The 21,506-nt window shown below is 43.5% G+C and overlaps 1 protein-coding gene across 4 annotated transcripts in view; it reads left to right on the top strand.

The window, feature by feature from the left end:
* TTLL11 (tubulin tyrosine ligase like 11) overlaps positions 1–21,506 on the top strand; it is a 213,588-nt gene that overhangs the window by 30,769 nt on the left and 161,313 nt on the right. For all 4 annotated transcript variants that reach the window (XM_081803512.1, XM_081803513.1, XM_081803514.1 and 1 more), the window contains one exon: positions 15,790–15,886. In XM_081803512.1, the coding sequence (XP_081659638.1) occupies positions 15,790–15,886 (97 nt within the window). The remainder of the gene's footprint in view (positions 1–15,789; positions 15,887–21,506) is intronic.

Genomic DNA, 21,506 nt, shown 5'->3' with positions numbered 1-21,506 from the left:
GGCTCATGTGCTCTCTCTTTCTAAAACAAACAGACAAACAAACAAACTGGGGCAAGTTACTTTACTTCTCTGTGTGTCCATTCCTCCTCTGTAAGATGGAGATGATAATGTTAGCAGCATTGAGTGATCTTAGACATGTGAAGTGCTTACAACTGTGCCGGGCACATAGTAAAAACTCAGCAGATTGTTCTATCTCAGCCTTTAGCCCAGAGCTAGCACATACTAGGCGCTCATGAATGTTTGTTGAGTGGATGAATTAATTAATCTGGACTAGAATCTTGGGCCCCTGATTCTTAATCCTAGAGTATTTCTACTAATCATCATTTGTAATAGAATACAGATTTTTTTCCAAAGCTAACTTTACTGGCCCCGTTTCTTCAGGATGCTCCAGAAAAGCACCAGATTTATAACACCACAAAAATACAGTAGTGTTTAAACTCGTCCCAGAGTGCTTCAAAACCTGGACTCGGTGGAAACCAACTGAAAGCTATGAGTGGGCTGGCTTTGTCTTAATAGGCCATGTCAGCGGAGCAGGGTGACATATACTTAATGCAATTGCCTCATTGTCTGGTCATCAGGGAAATACCAACTGTCATTGGCAACTGAGCTAGGCCATCAATCAGTTTGTTCTGAGTTCACAAGATAAATTAAAAGGTGTTGCTTAAATACTTAGTAGAGGAATAACAGCTCTCATCTCAAGGAGCTAGTGAAGCAGTGGGTTTTGCTACAGCTCTTGGCTGTGCTGAGCTGTGAATAATGAGAAGATTTGTAACTTGACAGTATAGTTCAACATTAGAAACAAAAGGAGACCCCAAAATTTGATAAGGAGGCCCATACGCTCTCACCTCCACTCCCATCACATTTGGATTGTTTTTTGCTGATAATTCCTTTCAAAATCCGAAACAGTGAGGTGGGTTCTAGGCTGAGAACTAGACCATTGCTCTCGAACTGGCCCACGTTGAGGGGGTACATTTCCTTTCCCACAGCTGCCTTGTTCACCTGCAAGAGTTGTTATCAGAGCCTGGGCTGGAGAGATGGATGACCAACGCCCGCACATGTCTGCTGTACACCTGAGCAGTTTCACATCAGGATTTGTTTTGAGGCTTAGAGATTCTGGTTCCACTCAGTTCCCCTTCTGTTGCAAGACCCCATCTCATGCCTTATTCCCTCCACACTGAACCGCATGCCACTCATTCCTCCAGCATCTGCGACTTGCCCCTCCCTCCCAGACACTGGGTGGAGGCACCGGGAATACAGAAATAACTGAGATGCTTTTCCTGCCCCGAAGAGACTTCTAATCATGCTCCCTCACGCATCTGTGCCTTTGTGCATGGGGCTCCTCCAGCCTAGACAACCTTCATGCCTTCTGGGCTTGGCAAATGCCAGCTCATCTTTCAAATTTCTAGCGAACCACGTGTCTCCTCCCAGAAGATGAACTCACACCCTGCTCCATGCTCCCATAGCCCTTTGGCTCTCATCTGCTAGAGTGTTTGCCACGTTGCATGAGTGATTTATTTACAAGTTCACATCCTAAAGACAGGGACTGTACCTTCTTCTCTGAATCCCCAGTGCTTGATGCACGTCATGTTTACTTGAATAAAGACTAACTTGGTAAAAGAGTATAATTATTCCTATGTAAGGTGTGTAGGAGGGTAGAGGTGGGGATGGAGCCAGAGAATAAATGTGATTTTCTAATACCTCTTTTACCAGCAGGGAGAGAGATGTGTTTATAAATATCCTGTCATGGAAGCCTTTAAGTTCTATGGTCTGAAAGGCCAAAGGGAGGCTCAGGGTCTTTCTCAAGTTTATAAGGAGCCATTTTACTTGAAGTAAGAGTGAATGTGACCTTGATTAACTTGAATCATGTCACCTATGGCAGGCTAATTTCTATTTTTTCTTCCCTTGTGTACTGTCATTTCTTATTCTTTTTTGGGGGAGGTTGAGGAGTGGTGATGGTTATTTTTTCACAGGTTCAAAGCTACAGAAACTAAATTCTGTGCTCTCTGAACACCTTTCAGTGCAATATTGGAGTTGGAGAGTTTGCTTATTTGTTCCTGGTACCCACTGTCTAGGACTGCTAAGGCCCTCTGACCCTGGCCCTTTGCTTTTCTTTCTCAGTAAGCACTCCAAAAACACACTCACCCTTTCGTCAGTTCTCTCCTCCATGACTCCCAAATTTTCACCTCTTGCTTTGACTTTTCTCTACTCCCATTCCTGTATTTCTAATCTGTTGTGGGATAGTTCCAATTAGACGTCTTGTTGTCCCCTCAAGCTCAGTACTTATAAAAGTTAACTGTTTCTCTCCCAGATGTACTCCATGTAAAATTCACTCTAATCTGTTAGTGGCTCCAGTGGGCACTGAAGTCAGGAGGCGAGGGTTAGGACGGACAGAGGCACCCCAGCAGATGTCAGTGCTCTGATTCAGAGTACTTGGGCAGAGGCAGTTCAGCACTCTGGAGAGCTCCCAGGTGGGGACAACTCCCTTACTCTGGGCCCTCCCCTACCCCTTCCCACACACACCAGCCTTGGTATGGTGTGCGTCACTGGAATTCTATGGTTGTTAAACGAACCTCATTCATTTCTCCTAGGCTTAGTTCTCTGGGGACTGAGGACTTAATGGGGCTGGATTCTGTTCCTTGCTCTACTACTACTAAAGACTGCTAAAGTAGTCTTTACACTAAAGACTAAGTTATCTAATTGCTTTGAGCCTCAGCTTCTTCATCTGTGAAATGGAATGGCAATATCTCTACCTACTTGATAGTGTTGTTGTGAGGGTGAATTGAGGTAGCATATGTAAAGTACACAGCACATAATATGGACACAATAAATTGACTCAATAAATCATAGTCACAATCTTATTATTATAGACATTATTGGTACAATAGTATTAATTCTTCTTAACATTATGTGGTGGACTGGCTTGAGGCTGTCATGGCAGTGGGATGTCTCTGGGAGGTTACAGGTGGTTTCAGGGGTCAGAGGAGCAAATGAATTCAGGGTGGTAGAGCTTGTCCTTCTTTATCTAGTAAATCCCTTGGTTTTATTATTAAGACAGCACTGGGTGCTTTAGGGTCAACACAAATCATAATCAGTTGTTGGGAAAGAAGAGCAGGCCCTCATAGATTTGCGGAATCGGAAGTACCTTGCATGTGGCAAATGGGGAAACAGGCCCCAAAGAGATCCAATAATGCCCAAGGCAGGTCAGAGAGTTCATGGCCACAGACAGAGGAGGACTGGTCTCCAGTCTCTTGCTTGGCCTTTTTACATGCTTTTGCTTCCTCCCAGGCGACCCCTTTCCCTCTGTAGCCTTGGCAATCTCTCTCTCTTTCAAGAGTCAGCTCAAATGTCACCTACCCCTCTGAGCCTTGGTTGCCTCTTCTGCGAAATGGGAGTATGACAGCTATTCATAAGCTGTGTGGAGATTAAACGTTACCATGTGGGTAAAGAGCTCAGCTCGGGGGCAGGCATATAGTAGATGCTTGGTAGGATGGTGACTACAGGCATCCAATGATCTGTTTGTGTGTCTAACTCAGCTGCTATGCTGTGAGCTCTCTGAAGGTAAAGACTCTTTCATTCATCCTCCGGTTTTTACCTCTCCAGCTTTTGTCTCCCATCACTGACACTTTGACCCACACGTGGAACCTCTCAGCATTCCCTAAGCATACCGCCTGGCTCAAAGGCACGACGTGCTTGTGTGCTGAGCTAATGCATTGATGTTCCAGCTAAACCATGGTGCCTTTAGAGCAGCTTTCTGGTGGAGTTGCCACGTGGGCAGTCCTGAAAGGGCCTGGGTTTCTGGTTAACTGGGGATGAGCTGCTATAAGAGGTCTGGGCTTGACTTTGGCAAAGTCGCTTGGTAATCCTAGCTGGGACGGAAGTGCTGCTGGAATGGAAACCTGATTTGCCTTGTTTCCATTTCAGCTAATAAACACACTTAAAGTTTTGGTGTGGAAGTCTTTGAGGTAATTTGGGGACTAATGGTGAATTGATATCATTTACCCATGGTGATGGAGTAGAGAGCTGTTGATAGTATAGGGAAGAAAAAATAAATTTCTCTCTACCCTTCTGGGTCGTTGGCTGAGACACCCCCTGTACGAGGGAGAGATTAACAGGGGAAAACAAATTTGCATTGATTTTGTACGTACAGGGGCCCCAAAGATATGAGACCCAAAGAAGTAACCAAACAGATAACTTTTATACTTTTTTGACAATAAACAATAAATTTGTGAGGAATTGACAAGACAAAGAAGTTTGAGCTTGAGGTAGTAAATTAGAGAGGAAGTAACAAGGTTTGATTACATAGTCTTCAGGGTTCCAAATTCTCTCTTGCTGGTGGTAAGAATTTCTCCTTTCCTCTTGGTATAAAGAGGGCACCTTTCACATGGGAGATTTATTTTCTGCTCTCAGGGAGACAAAGGACGGTCAGAGCATCCTTCCTGCATCGACTGTTTCTTATGTAACTTTAATTCAAAGTAATATGCCAGAGTGGCATATTTTGGGGCAGCCTGCCCTAAACCCCATCAATAATTTTGCAGAACATCATAGAGTTAATTTATAATTGATACTGGAACTCTTTTCCATAGACGAATTATAACGGAATGGAGTACGAGTCACTTAATGTGGGTATCTTGTTGTTTGTGTCACCCTTATGAATTGAAAAGTGGAAAAAAAGAACATAGTGCTAAATTGGTATCTAATCTTTTCAGAGCAATTTGCCAAATAAACTGGAATTTTAATTAAAACTGCAAGCCAAGAGGTAAATCACTTTAGAATTTTGTGAAGTTTTTCTTTTTCTCTTGGTTGGTATAATTACTACTAATAAAGATTCTTTACGAGTGGGAAATTAGACACCAGAATAAATAACTGGAGGAGATTGCTATGGGGCTTTGAAATTATGAAAGGGGCAAGGTTCTCTTCCCCTCCTGCTAACATGGGCTTTTTTTCTATAGTTCAATTGTTTGGTAACAATTCTGATCTCATTAGAAGTGTTATGATCAGAAGCAGAAGCAAGGTGGATGCAGGCCTCCCTGCAGCTCTTCCAGTTCTAATTCATATGAGTCAATTATAATGAATAGATTTAATAAAAAAAAAATACAACGTACTTTGGTGATTAACTCAGTGAACGGCAATGGTGCGCTTATCTAGAATATCATATTTGCAATAACGAAGAAGTGAACAGGAAAAGGAAACTTCATAGATCACAAGAATTGCTACTTTCCAGCAAAAGGTTGTTAATTACTTATCCTTTTCCTATATTTATTGGCTCTATTAGAGGATGAATAATTATTGCCTTCCTGGGGAACCCATTGGAGCCAGAAGGCGACTTTATTAAATTGGAAGGCTCCTTAGGATGCTAGTTATCCGTGTGGGATCCTCTCCATTCAGAGTCTCCAACAACTAGGAATCTGGAGGAGGTGAGAGAGGACTGTCAGCCCATGGGCATGAATGAAGGGGTTTCTTTAAAGTGCATTGGCTGTCAGAGCAGTTCTTACCCATGAAACTGGCGATGTGCTCTTCCACCTCTGTGCCTTCCCTCACCCCTACTCGTAATGCACTCTTTCTCTACTTGCCCCATGGCCACTCCACCCTGTCCCCTCTCTCCTAGCCTTGGCCAGATTCCTCATGGGTCTGGCTGCCCTCAGTCTCTCTCTACCTCCCCTCCATTCTCCATTCTAGCCAGATCTGGCATAGCCCTGCTGGAGCACTTCCCTTGGCTCTCCTCTACCTGCAGAAACAAGTTCAAGCTTGTCAGCTTGCCCTGTGAGCCCTTCATGACCTGTCTGGGTCATGGAGACCTCTCCAGCTTTATCTCCCCTACTTACCCTAGGCTCTAGGTATGTGGAACTTCTCATGGTTTCCAGAATCCCTGCCTTGCATGCACTCTGCCCTCCACCTGATTTCCCTTTCTCCTCATCTCTGCCTGGCAAACACCTATTTCACACCCAGCTCAAATGGCCCCTCCTCAGTTCAACTTACCTCCTCTAGAGCAGAAACAACTGGTCCTGCTGGACTCTCACACAGATAATGCATCTGCCTCAACCCCAGGCTGGTTCCTGAATCCTTGGAGCTATGTTTGATTCACTACTGTTTTTGAAGAGGTGGATTTGTTGAGGGCCAGCCTCTGCTTTCTCTACCAGGGGAGATGTCTGGGGACTTTTCCTCTCTGCCTCTCTCACCATGGGACTTAATTAGGTGAAGAACAATCCAGGATGCTCACTGTCAATATTCTATAATAGGACTAACTTAGCTCCTTCTATGTGCCAGGCTAGTCACAAACATTCTTTCACTTATGTAGTTGTTTTTAATCTTCCCGACACCTTCTGTGATGGAGGCTTTGCTAGTCCTCTTTCTCAGATGTTAAAACCAAAAGCCTTAGAAGTTGGCAGGGTTGAGATTTGAACCCAGGTTCTGGAAGTCAAGTCAAGGAGCTTTTGTGTGAGTACAGGCTTTCCCCAGAGGTTAGGTGCATACCCAAGAAGACTTACATGTCTTCAAATACTTTGAATATACCTTGTGCACCTTTAACCTTAAACTGGCCCTGGAAAACACCTCTGTCCACCATCTCCTTTGTGTACTGTCTTACCAGCCAATAGGTATGGGGTGAAGGGTGATGGGAAAGCATGGAGGAGAAGAAAGAAATCAGCATTTTCTGAACACCTACTGTATAATTGGCACTGTGTGCAAGGCACAGTGCTAGGTGGCTCAGATGCATTATTAATCCATCTAGTAACCCAAATCGCATTGTCATTATTGTTCTTGCTGAGGAAACAGGCTTGGAGTTGCCCCATGTGTAGTCTTTCCCCCCAGCCCCATCCAGAGATGCTGTGGTCAGGAAGCTGGTCAGTCCCTCCCCAGCATGGGGAGGTCTCGTTAGCCGATTTTCCATAGGTAGGTGGGAGCCTGGAATCTCCCTGTGGCCCCTCAGTTGGGTGGTTGGTGCTTCTCACCTGTCTGGGAGGATAGTGATGCCATTAGCTGAGATGTGAACAAGAGAAGAGTGAGCTAGCCTCCCTCTCTCAGGCTTAAAAGGGGGCTCACCTTCTTTTGATATGCTCAGATTTGGCAGATGGAGCCATGTTCCATCTGGTCACACCCTTCAGCATTTGATGGATCTCTGCCAGTATTTTCTTTGTCTGCTTGCTTTCCTGATTGAAGAAAAGAGTGCTAAGTTTTCAGTCTATCCTTGAAGGGCAATTGCTCAGTCCTTTCCTTGTCTTAACTTGTCTTCTCTGGACTTTTTCTGCCCTATGATCTTCCTTGAAGTATTAACCACAGCTCTTTTTTTGCAGAGATATACGTGCTCATTTTTTTTTCATAGATTAATCCATCTATCCATCCATTCAGCTTAGTGAGCCAAAAGAGCACAGTCTTTGGAGACAGACCAACATGACTTCAAATTCTGGGTTTGCCACTTACCAGCAACAGAACTGTATTTTTTTTTTTCAAGTGCAAAATGGAGGCATATATGTAAGATATCTGGCACACAATTAAGTGCTTAATAAATAATAATTATTAAATTTCTTATAAGGATATATTCATCTTAAATTCCTTCATTCTCAGGATGCTTTCATTCTCTAAGGCACTGTTATAAACCTGGCATAGTGTAGTCATTATCTACTACTATGTAACAGATTTCTCCAAAGCTTAGCAGCTGAAATCATCACACATTTATTACTCACACACTTCCTGAGGATGAGGAATCGGGGAGTGGCTTAGCTGGGGTTCCGGCTCAGTGTCTCTCACAGGGCCACAGCCTCTGAAGACTCGACTGGGGCAGAAGGACCCATTTCCAAGCTCATTCCCATGGCTGTTGGCGGGAGGCTTTGGTTTCTTCCCTCTCCCTATGCTTCTCCAAAGTGATGTGATGATGATGAGAGAGAGATGGGAGCTAGCCACACACACACACACACACACACACACACACACACGCACAGTGTGCCCAAGACAGAAGCCACAGTCTCGACATCCCATCACTTCTTCTGCTGTAGCTATTGGTTCCACAGACCAAGCCTGTGCCAGCTGTGGGAGAAGACTATACAAGGGTCCGAATTCCAGGAGGCAGGGATAATCGGAGACTATCTTAGAGGCTGCCTACCACAGATGGTGGACCAGGGAGAGGGCAGAAAGACTAAAGTATGTCTACCCTGAAGCATTCTGTCTGATGGGGAGGCAGTCACGTAAGCATAAATGCCCTACAAGTCAGTCGCTGTACTACAGGCGTCAACAAGAGTGCAGAGGGGACACTGGGGAGAAATCCATTAACTCTGCCTGGGGGCGTCATCAAGGGTTTCCCAAGAGCAGGTACACTGTGGCATTCTTATTCAAGAGCTGTCCTAATGGTGCTTGATACTTGGTTGGCATCTTTTTTAATTGAAGTTACTCGTTGAGGTGATTTCCTTGGGCATTAAAAATAATAGGCTACTCTATATAACACAATTTGCTTTTTACAAAGTGCTTTCCCAAGCACTATCTCAGTCCGCATGACAGCCCCGGGAGGTGGGCAAGTTTTATTGCTATTGTTTTCCTCCCCTATAGGTGAGCTGGGGAGGGGAAGGTCAACGTGTCTCAGTCTCTTGGGTGGGGTGTGGTGGGTCAAGGCTGGAGCCAGGGTCTTCCTAGCCCAAGTATACTGCTCTGGCTGCTACCCCTTCCTTGGATTTCCTCACAGTGGATTGGGCCTCTCATTTTAAAGCAGTAATTTGGGTCATTTCCCCCTGTGGATGCATTACATACACGCTTGCCCATATCAAAGCTTATTTGCCACTTTTATGCCCAATCACTTGAAAGATTTTCTTTCATGAAGAAGCTTTATGAAGAAAATCATTCACAAAGTGCAGAAATGTGAATTGTGCTTTCATCAGCATTCACTGTGAAATTTCATTTTGTGAAATCCCTTGGGGGGTTTGAACTTGCTCTTTGGGCTATTTATTAGAAGAGGGACCTGAATATGAATTCCTTAAGCACAAATATGCTCAAAGGACACTTAATGGCTTCAGTTCTTGCTAGAGCTTGGTTGTTTTGCAAGTTTGTTTTAGTCCTTCTAGGTAAGAGGGAAAAGGATTTTGGGTCCACACAAGTGTATACGCTGAGGAGAATCTTCCTTTGTGGCAGAGATGGTAGCATGTGGGGGGGGGGCGGGGCACGCTAGTGACTATAGTTCATGTGTGACTAATAAATGCCACCTCATCCGGGTGGGAGATGAGGCCTCAAAGTAAGGCAGTGGCACTGGGGACTAAGGAAGGGGAGGAAATATAAAAATAAATTAGGAGGTAGACTAGAAGACTTGCTGACCAGGTGGATATTGGGGAGGGAAGGGAGTTATGGGTGATTCTCAGGATTATGACTTCTAATTTTCCTGTGGGCCTAGGACCAATTGGACACCTGGTTAATCATTCTCGGAGACCTGAGACAAGTATGTCAAATTGTTCCAGGTCCTAGAAATCCCTGGTGTTCTGAGGGAGATAAGGGTTACACATGAAGTACACAACAATGCAGACCATGATAAGCATAGTAAGTGCTGAAGGGACCAGGAAGTTGATCCCTGTGAGCTGATGTGCTCCTGAAGCAATCCATGTCATCATACCTAGTGGGCAGCTGATAGTTTCCATCCTACTTGACCTGTCAGCCACATCCACACTATTCACCATTCTCTTTGTCTTGAAACACTTCCCCCCGCTGTCCTTTTATGGCTCATGCTCTCTGTCTCTCTGGTCCATCTTAGTCTGCTCTCCACATGACCTACTATCCTGCTATATTCTGCTATCCGGCTGGGCAGCAGCCCTACCCGATCTCCCTCTGTCTAGGTCTTCAGCTAATCTCACATTACTTTCTGCTGGTCCTCTGTACCCCAGCCACCTTGACCTGCCTTCAGGCTTTCCAGTGGGCCATGGTCAGTGTGACCTCTGGGCTTTTACATATTTGTTCTCTGCCTAGAATACTCTTCCTTCCTCATCTGCCTGTTCTTCTTTTCAATCTCAGCTCAGATAGCCTTTTCTCAGGAGTAGGGTGGCCACCAATTTGCTGTTCAAACTGGGATACATTTGGAAGTGAAAAAAAAAAACTATCTATTAATATTAACACCAGGACAACAGGTGTAAACTGGAACTGTCCTGGGCTAATGAACACATGGTCACCCTACTTGGAGTGGCCTTCTCTGACTTCCCAGATGTGATGGGGTCTCCCTGTGCCCTCATTGCTCTCTGGGCCTCATTTCCCCACCCTTACCCTGGTTTGCAGTGATATGTTGGAGTGACTGTTTGAGTCAACTCTTTCTCCCCGATGGACTGTATGCTCCATGAAAGCAGGCATGTTCCCATGTGTCCTTGCCACCTGAGACACATTGTGCCACGCAATAGGTTCTTAACACTTAATGAGTAAATAAGGTAATGATCGACTCAGATTTGTATTATGTGGAATGTACAAAGCACTTTCATTTCCATTATCTTGTTTGGTTCCTATTGCACCTTGACATGTTTTCTCATCTCAATTGACGGAGGACGCAAAGGTTTTGGTTGCTTAAGATCTCATAGTAAGCGACAGAAATAAGTCTAGAACTTTCAGGTCTTCTGACCCCAAATCCAGTCCTTTCTCCAAAAGAGTTTGAAGAAGAGAAAAGGAAAGATGACTCCCAAATTTAGAATCTAGGTAACTGGGAAGATGGTGCTGACCTTAGAAAAATGGGGAGTAGGGGAGTCTGAGAAACATTGTCAATTTTCAGCTGCCCCGTGAAAAGCCATGTAGCATTCCCGGCAACAGAGAGCTCAGAGTAGAGCCACGAATGGCCCCTTACCCTCAGGGGGCATAAGCAGACAGTTTTTTTATTGTTGTTTTATTGTGGTGAAATATATGTAACAAAATTTATCGCCTTAACTGTTTTTAAGTGTACAGTTCAGTAGCAATAAATACATTTACCTTGTGAATGTTGTGCAACTATCAGCATCATCCGTCTCCAGAACATTTTTCGTCTCCCCAAACTGAAATTCTGTACCCATCAAACAACACCCCATTTTCCCCTCCTCCCAGCCCCTGGAAACCACTGTTCTACTTCCTGTCTCTATGAATTTGACTACTCTAGCTGCCTCACAGAAGTGGAACCGTACAATATTCTGTGTCTGATTTCTTTCGCTTGGCATAATGTCTTCAGGGTTTCATCTATGTTGTACCAGGCTGAGTAATTTTACAGTGTATGGATATAACACATTTTGTTTGTTGTTGATGGACAGTTGATGGACACTTGGACTGCTTCCACCTTTGGCTGTTGTGAATAGTGCTGAACATTTGTATATCAGTATCTGTTCAAGTCACCGATTTCAGTTCTTTTGGGTAAATACTCAGAAGTAGAATTGCTGGATCATGTGACAATTTTATTTTCCACAGCAGCTTTTTACATTCCCAGGGCCTAAGGGTTCCAATTTCTCTACATCCTCATCAACACTTATTTCCTTTTTATTATTTTTTATGCTAGCCATCCTAATGAGTGTGATGTTGTATCTCATGGTGGTTTTGATTTGCATTTTCCTAATGATTAGTGATATTGAGCATCTTTTCATGTGCTTATTAGCCATCTGTATGTCTTCTTTGGAGAAATGTCTGTTCAAGTCCTTTCTTTGTCCATTTTTAAATTGTTTTTCTTGTTCTTGAGTTGTAAAACTTTAAAATATATTCTAAATATTAATCCCTTATCAGATACACGATGTTCAAATGTTTTGTCCTGTTCCATGGGCTTCCCTTTCATTCTGTTGACAAGTGTCCTTTGATGCAAAAAAGTTTTAATTTCAATGAAGTTCAATTTATTTATTTTTCTTTTGTTACCTGTGCTTTGGTGTCATATCCAAGAAATCATTGCCAAATTAAATATCATAAAGCTTGTTCCCTGTATTTTATTCTAAGAGCTTTATAGTTTTAGCCCTTATGATTAGGTCTTTGACTCATTTTGAGTTAATATTTGTATATGGTGTAAGGTAAGGGTCCAACTTCATTCTTTCTGCATGTGGATATCCAGTTTTCCTAGCAGCAGTTGTTGAACGGAATGTCCTTTTCCCATCAAATAGTCTTGTCATCCTTGTCAAAAATAATTTGACCATATATGTCAGGGTTTGATTCTGGGTTTTGTATCCTATCCGCTTAGTCTGTTTGTATTTATGCCAGTACCATACTGGTTTTTATTAATTTATTATTATTTTTTTATTTAGAGCTATTTTTGGTTCACTACAAAATTGAGCAGAAGGGACAGAGATTTCACATATGCTCACTGACCCTACATATGCATAGCCTCCCCAACTATCAGAATCACATGCCAGAATGGTACATTTGTTGCAATCGATGGACATATATTGACACATCGTATGTTGACACCCAAAGTCCATGATTTTATATTAAAGCTTACTCTTGGTAGTGTACATTCTGTGGGCTTAGACAAATGAATAATGATATGTATCCACTGTTATGGTATTATATAGAGTAGTATCACTATCCTAAAAATCCTCTGTGCTTCCCCTATTCATCCCTCCCCTCACTCCTAATCTATGGTATACTTTTTACTGGCTCTGTAGTTTTGCGTCTTCCAGAATGTCATATAGTTGGAATCACACAGTATGTAGCCTTTTCGAATGGGCTTCATTCACTTAGAAATACACATTTAAGATCTTTCCATGTCTTTTTTTGGCTTAATAGCTCATATCTTTTTAGCACTGAGTAATATTCCATTATCTGGATGCATCACAGTTTATGCATTTACCTACTGAAAGACATCTTGGTTGCTTCCAAGTTTTGGCAATTATTAATAAAACTGCTATAAACATTCATGTGTAGATTTTTTTTCTGGGCATAAGTTTTCAACTCATTTGGGTAAATATCAAGGAGCACAATTACTGGATCATATGGTAAGAGTATGTTTCCTTTTTTAAGAACTGTCTTCCAAAATAGGTGTACCACTTTGCATTTCCATCAGCAGTGAGTAAGAGTTCCTGTTCCTCCACATCCTTGCCAGGATTTGGTGTTGTTAGTATTTTGGATTTGGGCCATTCTAACAGTTGTATAAATGGTATCTCATTGTTGTTTTATGCACTGTTTCTATATCTTTGTTGTAAGTTTTGGCATTAGGAAGCGTGATACCTCCAACACTATTCTTCCTTCTCAAGATCGTTTTGGTTATTTGGGGTCCCTTGAGATTCCACATGAATTTTATGATAGGTTTTTATATTTCTGTAAGGAAAAAAAAGTCATTTGGATTTTGGTAGGGATTTCATTGAATCTGTACATTGCTTTGTGTAGTATTGACATCTTAACAATATAAAGTCTCCAAATCCATGAACATGGGATGTCTTTCTACTTATGTGTGTCTTCTTTAATTTCTTTCAGCAACATTTTGTAGTTTTTGGTGTACAGTCTTTTGCCTCCTTGGTTAAGTAAATTCCTAAGTATTTTATTCTTTTTGATGCTATTATAAATGCAATTGTTTTCTTAATTTCCTTTTTGGATCATTCATGGATAGTATATAGAAAAACTGATTTTTGTGTATTGATTTTGTATCCTATAATTTTTCTGAATTCATTTATTATTTCTAACTGTGTGTGTATATGTGTGTGTAATCTTTATGGTTTTCTACATATAAGATCATGTCATCTGCAAACAGAGAATTTTACTTCTTCCTTTCCATTTGGATGCTTCATTTCATTTTCTTGCCCTTTGCTCTGGCTAGAACTTACAATACTATGTTGAATAAAAGTGGCAAAAGTGGGCATCCTTATCTCATTCCTGATCTTAGAGGAAAAGCTTTCAGTCTTTCACCGTTGAGTATGATGTTAGCTGTTTAAGCAGTTTTTAAAAAGATCTTTAAAAGAGGTGGGATTTTGAAGTCCCGGGACCTATTTAAAATTGTGTTTCTCTGTGTCCTCAGCACCTAGCACATAGCAATTATTAAATGAATGGCTTAAAAAAACGACAGTTTCACAAAACTGAATGAGCTAAAGACACTGCTGAATGAAGTGTTAATTTGGGACTCATGAGGTTGGCAAGGATTGAAGGGTAACGGTAAAGGTGATAAGGAGTCATTGGTTGTCTGCTGACATGGAGCAGGTGTTGGTCCCACATTGCAGGCAGCATGGCCACTTGGATCTTAGTAAATTTTGCTTGGATAGTCTGCTTTTAGAGAAACTTCCCTGGTTAAGTTATTTTCCCCTTCCCTCTGTTAGCACATAGCAGCTGGAAGAAAATAACATATGTTGTATCTCTTTGTATTTATGACTACTGAATTAATAACTTCAGTCCATTGGATGCAAAGAAAATAAGTGAAATGCTATAAATTATAGATGAAAGTTGTTCATGCTAATAGAGTGTGTAACATATGTCTCACTTTGGCACAGCTTTGAAATAATGTGAATGATTTAAAGGGCTTGAGTCTGTTTGCCTTCATTTTAATTTGGAATAGTTGGAAAGCATCGAGTCACCACCATTTCATTAGTAATGCTATGCTCTTCCATTGGAACTTAAGCTCTCTCAACTTGGAGCAGACAAAAATCCTGATTAGCTGTAGTCTTAGGATGGGAAAGTCAAGTGATTGCATTCAATGTGTTAGCATCTCTCTTCATCTGGACTTCTAACAAGCAAGTTCTAAATATGAACTGACACGTCCTCACTTTTTTCCTTTAACAAGGGTCCTCTGAGTTACAGATTTAAAAAATGAATTCTGTAAATGTAGAACTTGCTGATAACTTTGAGAGGCAGCAGGATGTGGTGGAAAGAGCAGGTCTTTTTATCTCACTGAGGGATTTTTCTGGCTGCTAATAAGGAAACCCTATAGTATGTGCAAAGAGGGGATATATTCTAAGAATATAAGGCTGTCTTACAGGATCCAAGGACAGGAGGGACAGCAAGGCACAGGAGGGTCTGGACCTAGGATCTAGAAGCCCTAGGAACTAAAGTCACTCAGTCTGTCACCAGGGCCGCCTGGTCTCACCTTCACTTTCCTCTCTGCACCTATTCCTTCCCTCTCTCTCACCAGCCGGGCTGCCTTTGCTTCTTTGTGTTCATAGCTAAGCACATCTGCCCAGCTCTGGCTTTTTATCCCTTCCAGGTCAAGGGCTAGCACAGGCTGCCTGGCATCTCAGATTTCCAAATTCCTGGAAGAGAGAATCTGGTTATCTCACCTTGAGTCAGATGACTATTCCCGGTTTGTTCATTTATTCATCCACCAAGTCTTTATCGAATGCCAGGAGGCACTGGGAGATGCATCCTCCCTTCATGGACCATGTGTGTTTGGGGGAGCGGGGAAGAGAGAACGAGAGAGCATGAGTGAGAGAGCGTAAGCTCATTTTTGGGGGGACTGACTTGAGAGTTGCAATTTTCAGAGAAAGAGAAGTATGGCTTGGGATTCAGATAGACCTGGATTCAAATCCTGATTCCTCTCCTTACCAGCACTGTGTTATTTTGTGTTACCTTTTTCAGCCCCAGTTTTCTCCCCAGTAAAATGGGAATAATTCTTTCTAGGGTAGTTAGGGGGATTAGAATGAAGGGGTGCATGTGAAGGCCTGAGTATAGTGCCTGCCACACAGAGTCAGAACTCCACTCCTCACTGGTTGTGACCTTGAGCAAGTTCCTTAACCTGCCTGAAACGGTTTCTTCACCTATGAAATGGGAAAGGATATCATCTACCTCGTGTGCTTATTATGAGGATTACATCACGTGACATGCACCAAGTCGCGGGGAATGTGTATGTAATAGACACCCAGGATGGTAGCTCCTCCTCTAGGTCTTGTTAATAGTCACAGTTTTTTTCTCTCTGTCTTCTAGTTCCCATTCGGCCGACGCTTGCCTTGTGACATCTACTGGCATGGAGTTTCATTTCACGACAATGACATATTCTCCGGCCAAGTGAACAAGTTTCCAGGTATCTGCTGTTATTGTTGGCATTGAAAAATGTTTCTAGGCTGAGTGTCAGGGCTCTTCTGCAAGCAGCGTTTTGAGCTCGGACTCAAGGACTCTTAATTGGGACTTGCCGCCCGCACCACCGCGGCGCCCTGACCGTGGGAGGGAAGCTAACGCAGAGGTCATCAGGATTTGACCCACCAATGGGTTAAAGACTGGAGGTTCAAAAATAAAAAGACAGGCTTTCCTGGACTAATTTCACCAGTGGAAGAACATGATCTTCACTTTCTGAGTTATAATATGCAGGTGTAATGAGGAGACGATGTTCTCAAAATGGAAAAAAAAAAATAGGCCACTTCACATAAATTATTTGCAAGAAACAAAAGTACTAAAATTCTAGGAATATGCCACAAAAATGAGGTTAGCAGCTTCTGCTTTCTTTAAGTATCATCATTGGAAGTACCATTTTTACAACCAAATATACCAGTCTCTGTGTGGTGAACGACAGGCTGAGACAGTGCCTACCTTTTACCTCGGGACCTTGCCCCAGTGAGGCTTTCCTGTAAGGGGGACTAGTGCCAAGAAAGTGTCAGAGCCAACACTTTAAGACACCTCCTCACTCCATTCCCAGCCTCCCCATATGCCTTTCCATTTTATTTTTAATCTCTGCCTCCCTCTTCTGCTATGGATTGCTATTCATTATTTTTAATGGCTCAGTGAGGAGGGTGGTTAAGGTGAGTGGGTGTGCTCAGAGAGGAAGGAACATTTGGTCAAGAGGGGGTGGTGATCACAGCCAAAGGGTCTTTCTCTTATATTCAGAAATTTTAACATAATATGTACAAACCATATTATAATACGATAGTAAATAATGTGTTTAAAAAGAGCATCACCCCTCATTTAACAAAACAACAATGTGAATATTTCTAGATTTCCTCTCAAACCTTAACCACATATTTGTATCATTTTTACATGGTTGCAGTCAGAGTGTGTTTGCCTGAATACAAGGTGTTTTCTTCTAGCGTGATATCATTTATGCTTATTTTTAAAAGGAGACTGCATTTTCCCTTTTTCTGGGGTGCCTGTTGGCTGTTGATCTCAGGGTCAGGAGTTTGATCCCCATGGTGTGTGTAGAGTTTACTTAAAAAAAAATTTACTCTTTGGCATTCTATGCCATGTCTTTAAGAAAATACGTCTCGGAAAAACCAGTAGCCATACATGATACACTGGTGAGTTATGCCATGTCCACTAGGGGGGTTCAGTTAAGCTTTCAGACTACCATGGGCCTCACCTGGCTCAGATTCACTTAAAAGGATATAGGGCAGGAAACACGGCCTGCCAGCCGGTCAATGTTGGGCATTTCTCTCCAGCGGTGTCTTTGTGAGGGTGCCGAAGGCTAGTCTAACCCCTCAAGTGAGATCAGCTCAGGTGTAAGGAGACAAGACCTACATTGGTGGACGTGGGTCTGTCTTGGCTTAGATATGCCTCAAGAGCCTTATCTCACGTCGCTCCTCCAAAGCATAGCTTCCAGGGTCCCCAGCAGGGTCGTGCTGAGTTAGGAGAATCATTACATCAGGAAAGCCTGGGGCTGTGGCTTCCTACCAGGTATTTATGCAATTTGCCAATCAGGGATCATTTCAACCATATGCTTTGTTGTCTAGGAACACAGCTAACTTTCTACCTTTATTGGTTTCAGGGGGAACGGAGCTAGAAAATTAACCCACAGTTAGAGATGAGGGAGGGTTCTGTTGGAGAACAAGAAGGATTCTGGTAGCCTGGGTTCTTGCATACAGTTTAATGGGATAACTATTCTTTTCTATCTTGCTGCTCATAAAAGATGACTTTTTGATGTCACTCAAAGGACTTACTGGGATACTGGGAGAAGGTAATTTGGAAGAGAACAGTTCTTTGAATGAGGACAGAGTTCCTAAGACATGAATCCTCAAATGAGGCTTCACTTATGTTTTCCCCTGTTTGTGCCTCATCTCATGGCTGAGAGTAAGAAAGAAGTCGTAGCTATATAGCTCTCCTTTTGGAACACAGATTAGAGAAAAACACCCTCAAAGGACTAGTTTCGTAAAGGTGATATAAGAATATTCATTCCAAAGAAACAAGTTTGCTCTATCCCATATTCCATCTGCCAGTGACTGGAACATGTAATTTTCCACTTTACCAACAGCAATTAATTAGTTCTAATGACAAAGCAGGCTCTCGAATCTCTAGGCAGAGACGCAGTGTGGCTACACCCTCTTCTTATGGAAGACAGCAGCTCTTAACTATGACGTGATTCCAGAAGGATCTGTCCTTTGGCTCTAGTTTGGGTCCAGGCTTATCTTCTGTCTCTCCGGTATGCCATTATTCTAGCAGTGCATCTCGTATGCACTGTATATGATATAGAGTAAGTTCTACTGGATGTGGCAGGCAACTGTAAATGCATCACGTGCCGAATAAACTGAAAACTTTTGGAGATGCATATGGAAGCGATTTATTTTGTTTGTGTCAGCACATTAGATTTTAGCCACTTTTCTATGACGAGGTCCTCCAAGATGTGTTATTATGTCTTAACATGATGAATTAAGACTTTCTATAAAAATAATCTGATTTGGATATGTGTTTGCTTTAGGAAAGTCCCAAACTGTCAATTCTCAGCTCACAAGCGACAGTTTTTTGCTGACTTTCAGGGTCTAAGATGTATGACAGCACATGGCAGGGGTGGGGAGGGGATGTTCTGGCAGAGAGGGAAAGGGCCCCGGCCAGGAAGGTCCCGGGCTGCTTGCAGTCAAGCACTCGGCTGTGTCGGAGAAGATAGAGAGACAAGGAGAAAGGCATGTAGGGAGAGAAGTCAAATACAAAATAAGTGCCAGACAGAGGAAATCTGGGGTGCCCGGGTGTTTTGGAACGAGGGAACATGACCTAACCTAGATCTGCCTGGGGGGGCAGACAGGGCGAGAGACCCAGGAGAACATGTGCACTGAGGCTCCAGGGCTGGACGGGCCTGACTTCCCTGCAAAATGCGGGAATAGAGTTGGTGCAAAGACCTAGGATGTTTAGAGCAGGTTGCTCATTCAGCAAAGGGCAAGTGGCCCATGATGGTCAGAAAGGGTCAGGTGTGAGAGGGGCCGTGGATGGGTGATAAGCAGGGACCGAAGGATAGCATCCTTATAGTCTGAAGGTCATGGGAGCCACTGAGAAATTGTTAGGCCAGAGAGTGACATGGGCCAGCTTGCATTTTCAGAAGGCCCCCCAGAGGGATGCATTGGAGGTGGGTGGAAGGGCGGAGGCAGGAGACAGAGGTAGAGCTAAGAGGCCGCTGCAGGAGCCAGCAAAAGATGAACTCATCAGCGGCACTGGGAACAGAGAAGAGGGTGGATCTGGAAGAAGTTATTTGTCATTGGGTGGTTGGAATGTGTTTTGCCAAGAATTATATTGTTGTCAGTGATATTTGGATTGAACAGTACTCCCGAAATAGCTCAGACTTTGTTTTGTTTTTGTTTTTGTTTTAAATTGGGTTAAATAGGTAGGTCTGTGTGGGCAAGCCTAAGGATCAGACTGTTACCCTCTGGCGTAGCTTCACGGGGGTTGAGACCTACCAGGCCTCGAGACTCCAGTGTAGCAGAGAGAACCAGGCCCAGGAGTGACAGGAGGCAAGTTCCTGGTGTGGGAAGCTCCAACCTGAGTTAGAGTGTTTTCCCATTTGGGAGGGGACCTGCCACCATAGGGACATCTGGAGAAAGACCTGCTGGGAACCCCAGGTAGGCGGTGAGCCTCAAAAGAACCTCTAAGTAGGCAGCAGGAGGGCAGGCACAGGGCTCAGGTCCCAAGCAGGAGGATCCAGCCCTTGCTGGGTAGTCTTGGGTGGAACAGAGGAGGAACACTGGCAGGAACAAAGCAAAGGCATTGCTAAGGCAGCTACTCAAGCACCAGGAGCAAAAGACAGGTTACCAAAACCTGGGGACAAAGCAATCAGAAAGCCTCAGAAAGACCGTTGAAATCCTCCTTATCTAACTGGAGTACAAAGTCAGGGTCAAAGATTGCCTTATTCTCAATCTCGAGGGGCTGGGAGCCGATGGTTAGACCTAGAGCTTCCAGCTCAGGTCAGAGTGTGTCCCAGAGCCTAGGGCAAGGGTCCCAGGGAGGGTCAGGTGCTGCAGTTCCTTGGAGAAGGGAGGTAGAGTCTAGAGCCAGCAGAGCCTGGCAGTGACCTCTCTTTTCCCCTGTTTGCTCAGGAACATGTGTTCTGGCTCAGCTAGAAACCCAGCTACTCCCGTGAGAGCACTCCCGTGAGAGCACTCCTGTGAGAGCACTCCCGTGAGAGCTGATGACACTCCCCACATCTGTCTCTGAGCCACCACCAGAAGCCCAGACGCCAGCAGCTTCCACGTGGGGTGGAGGGAGGGGTCGGAGATATGGTGGAGGAACAAAGGTTTTGGTGGTGAGTGGATTGAAGGAGGTAGACACTGGTGCCTCCTGGAGACAGGCATTTAGGCAGAGGAGGGTCGAGTCGTCCAGAGCCTGTGGGTCAGAACTGTCTGGGGAAAGTAGCTGTTGGATTGTAGGGTGCTTCCGAAGTTGGCTATTTTCAGTAGAGAACTACTGGAGACTGGCACAAAAGCAGACTTGGGAGCAGATCTGTCAGCTGGTGGGGGGACTTAGGATTCACATTACAGTAGGAGCCATCGCAGGTTTCAAATGAATATATACTCAATTTGCTGGAAATTGATTTTTTTCTTTTCTTTTCTTTAGAGAGGGAGAGAGAGTGCAGGGGAGGGGCAGAGGGAGAGGGAGAGAGAAAATCTCCAGTGGACTCCACGCCCAGTGTGGAGCCCAACGCAGGGCTGCATCTCATGACCCTGAGATCATGACCTGAGACAAAATCAAGAGTCAGATGCTTAACTGACTGAGCCCCCCAGGCACCCCTGGACATTGATTTTCACAAGACTTTTCTGGAGCATTCAAACCACACTTCTGTACTCATAGCACTTCTGTCTGTGTTGTGTGAGTCTGTCCGACCTGCTGAGGGGTTTCTGAAAGAGAAACTTCCCCTGTCACAAGGCCATTAAAAATGTAGAAAGTACCACAACAGTCAGGAGGCTTCATCTACTTGGTGTAAGGTGCTGTATTATAGTTAGTTATGAAGGGTTTTAGTCTAGTATGATAACAAACTGTTGTCAAAGAAAAGGAAAAACCTTCAAAAACAGTTGAAGTTTTTGTTTTGTGTATTTGGTGTTCGGCTCCAGTGTTTATAACTCAAAAATTCCAATTTTGGAGGGGACTAAAAGGAAACAGCTGGAATTTTCTGGGCTCATACTTATTTCTTAGGAAGCTCAGAACAATGTCCTCAGTGAGTTTTCTTTAATATTGAAGAGTTCACATCAGAGCACAGTTTATTAGTGCTTTTCAAGCTCCTTTATTTCTTATTTAATCCTTTTCTCTATCCTAAACAAGAACCAAGAAGCTGGGCATTGACATCTTGAATCTGTGATCTTCGGATTTATTGCGCTTTTTCATATGCTGAGGGAAGCAAGAAATAGGTTATTAAAACCTTCATTCTCAAAATGTTCACCCTTCACTTCCTGAACATGGGAATTTCGAGAAATCTCATTCGTTCTGATTGTGCCCATTTGGAATGTGTGATAATTCGGACA

This window comes from Leptonychotes weddellii, chromosome 14 (genome assembly GCF_054177405.1).
Source record: "Leptonychotes weddellii isolate Sample4059 chromosome 14, ASM5417740v2, whole genome shotgun sequence".
Taxonomy (NCBI): Eukaryota; Metazoa; Chordata; class Mammalia; order Carnivora; family Phocidae; genus Leptonychotes; species Leptonychotes weddellii.
Note: the sequence above shows the minus strand (reverse complement) of the source record. Positions and strands in the feature narration are given on the sequence as shown.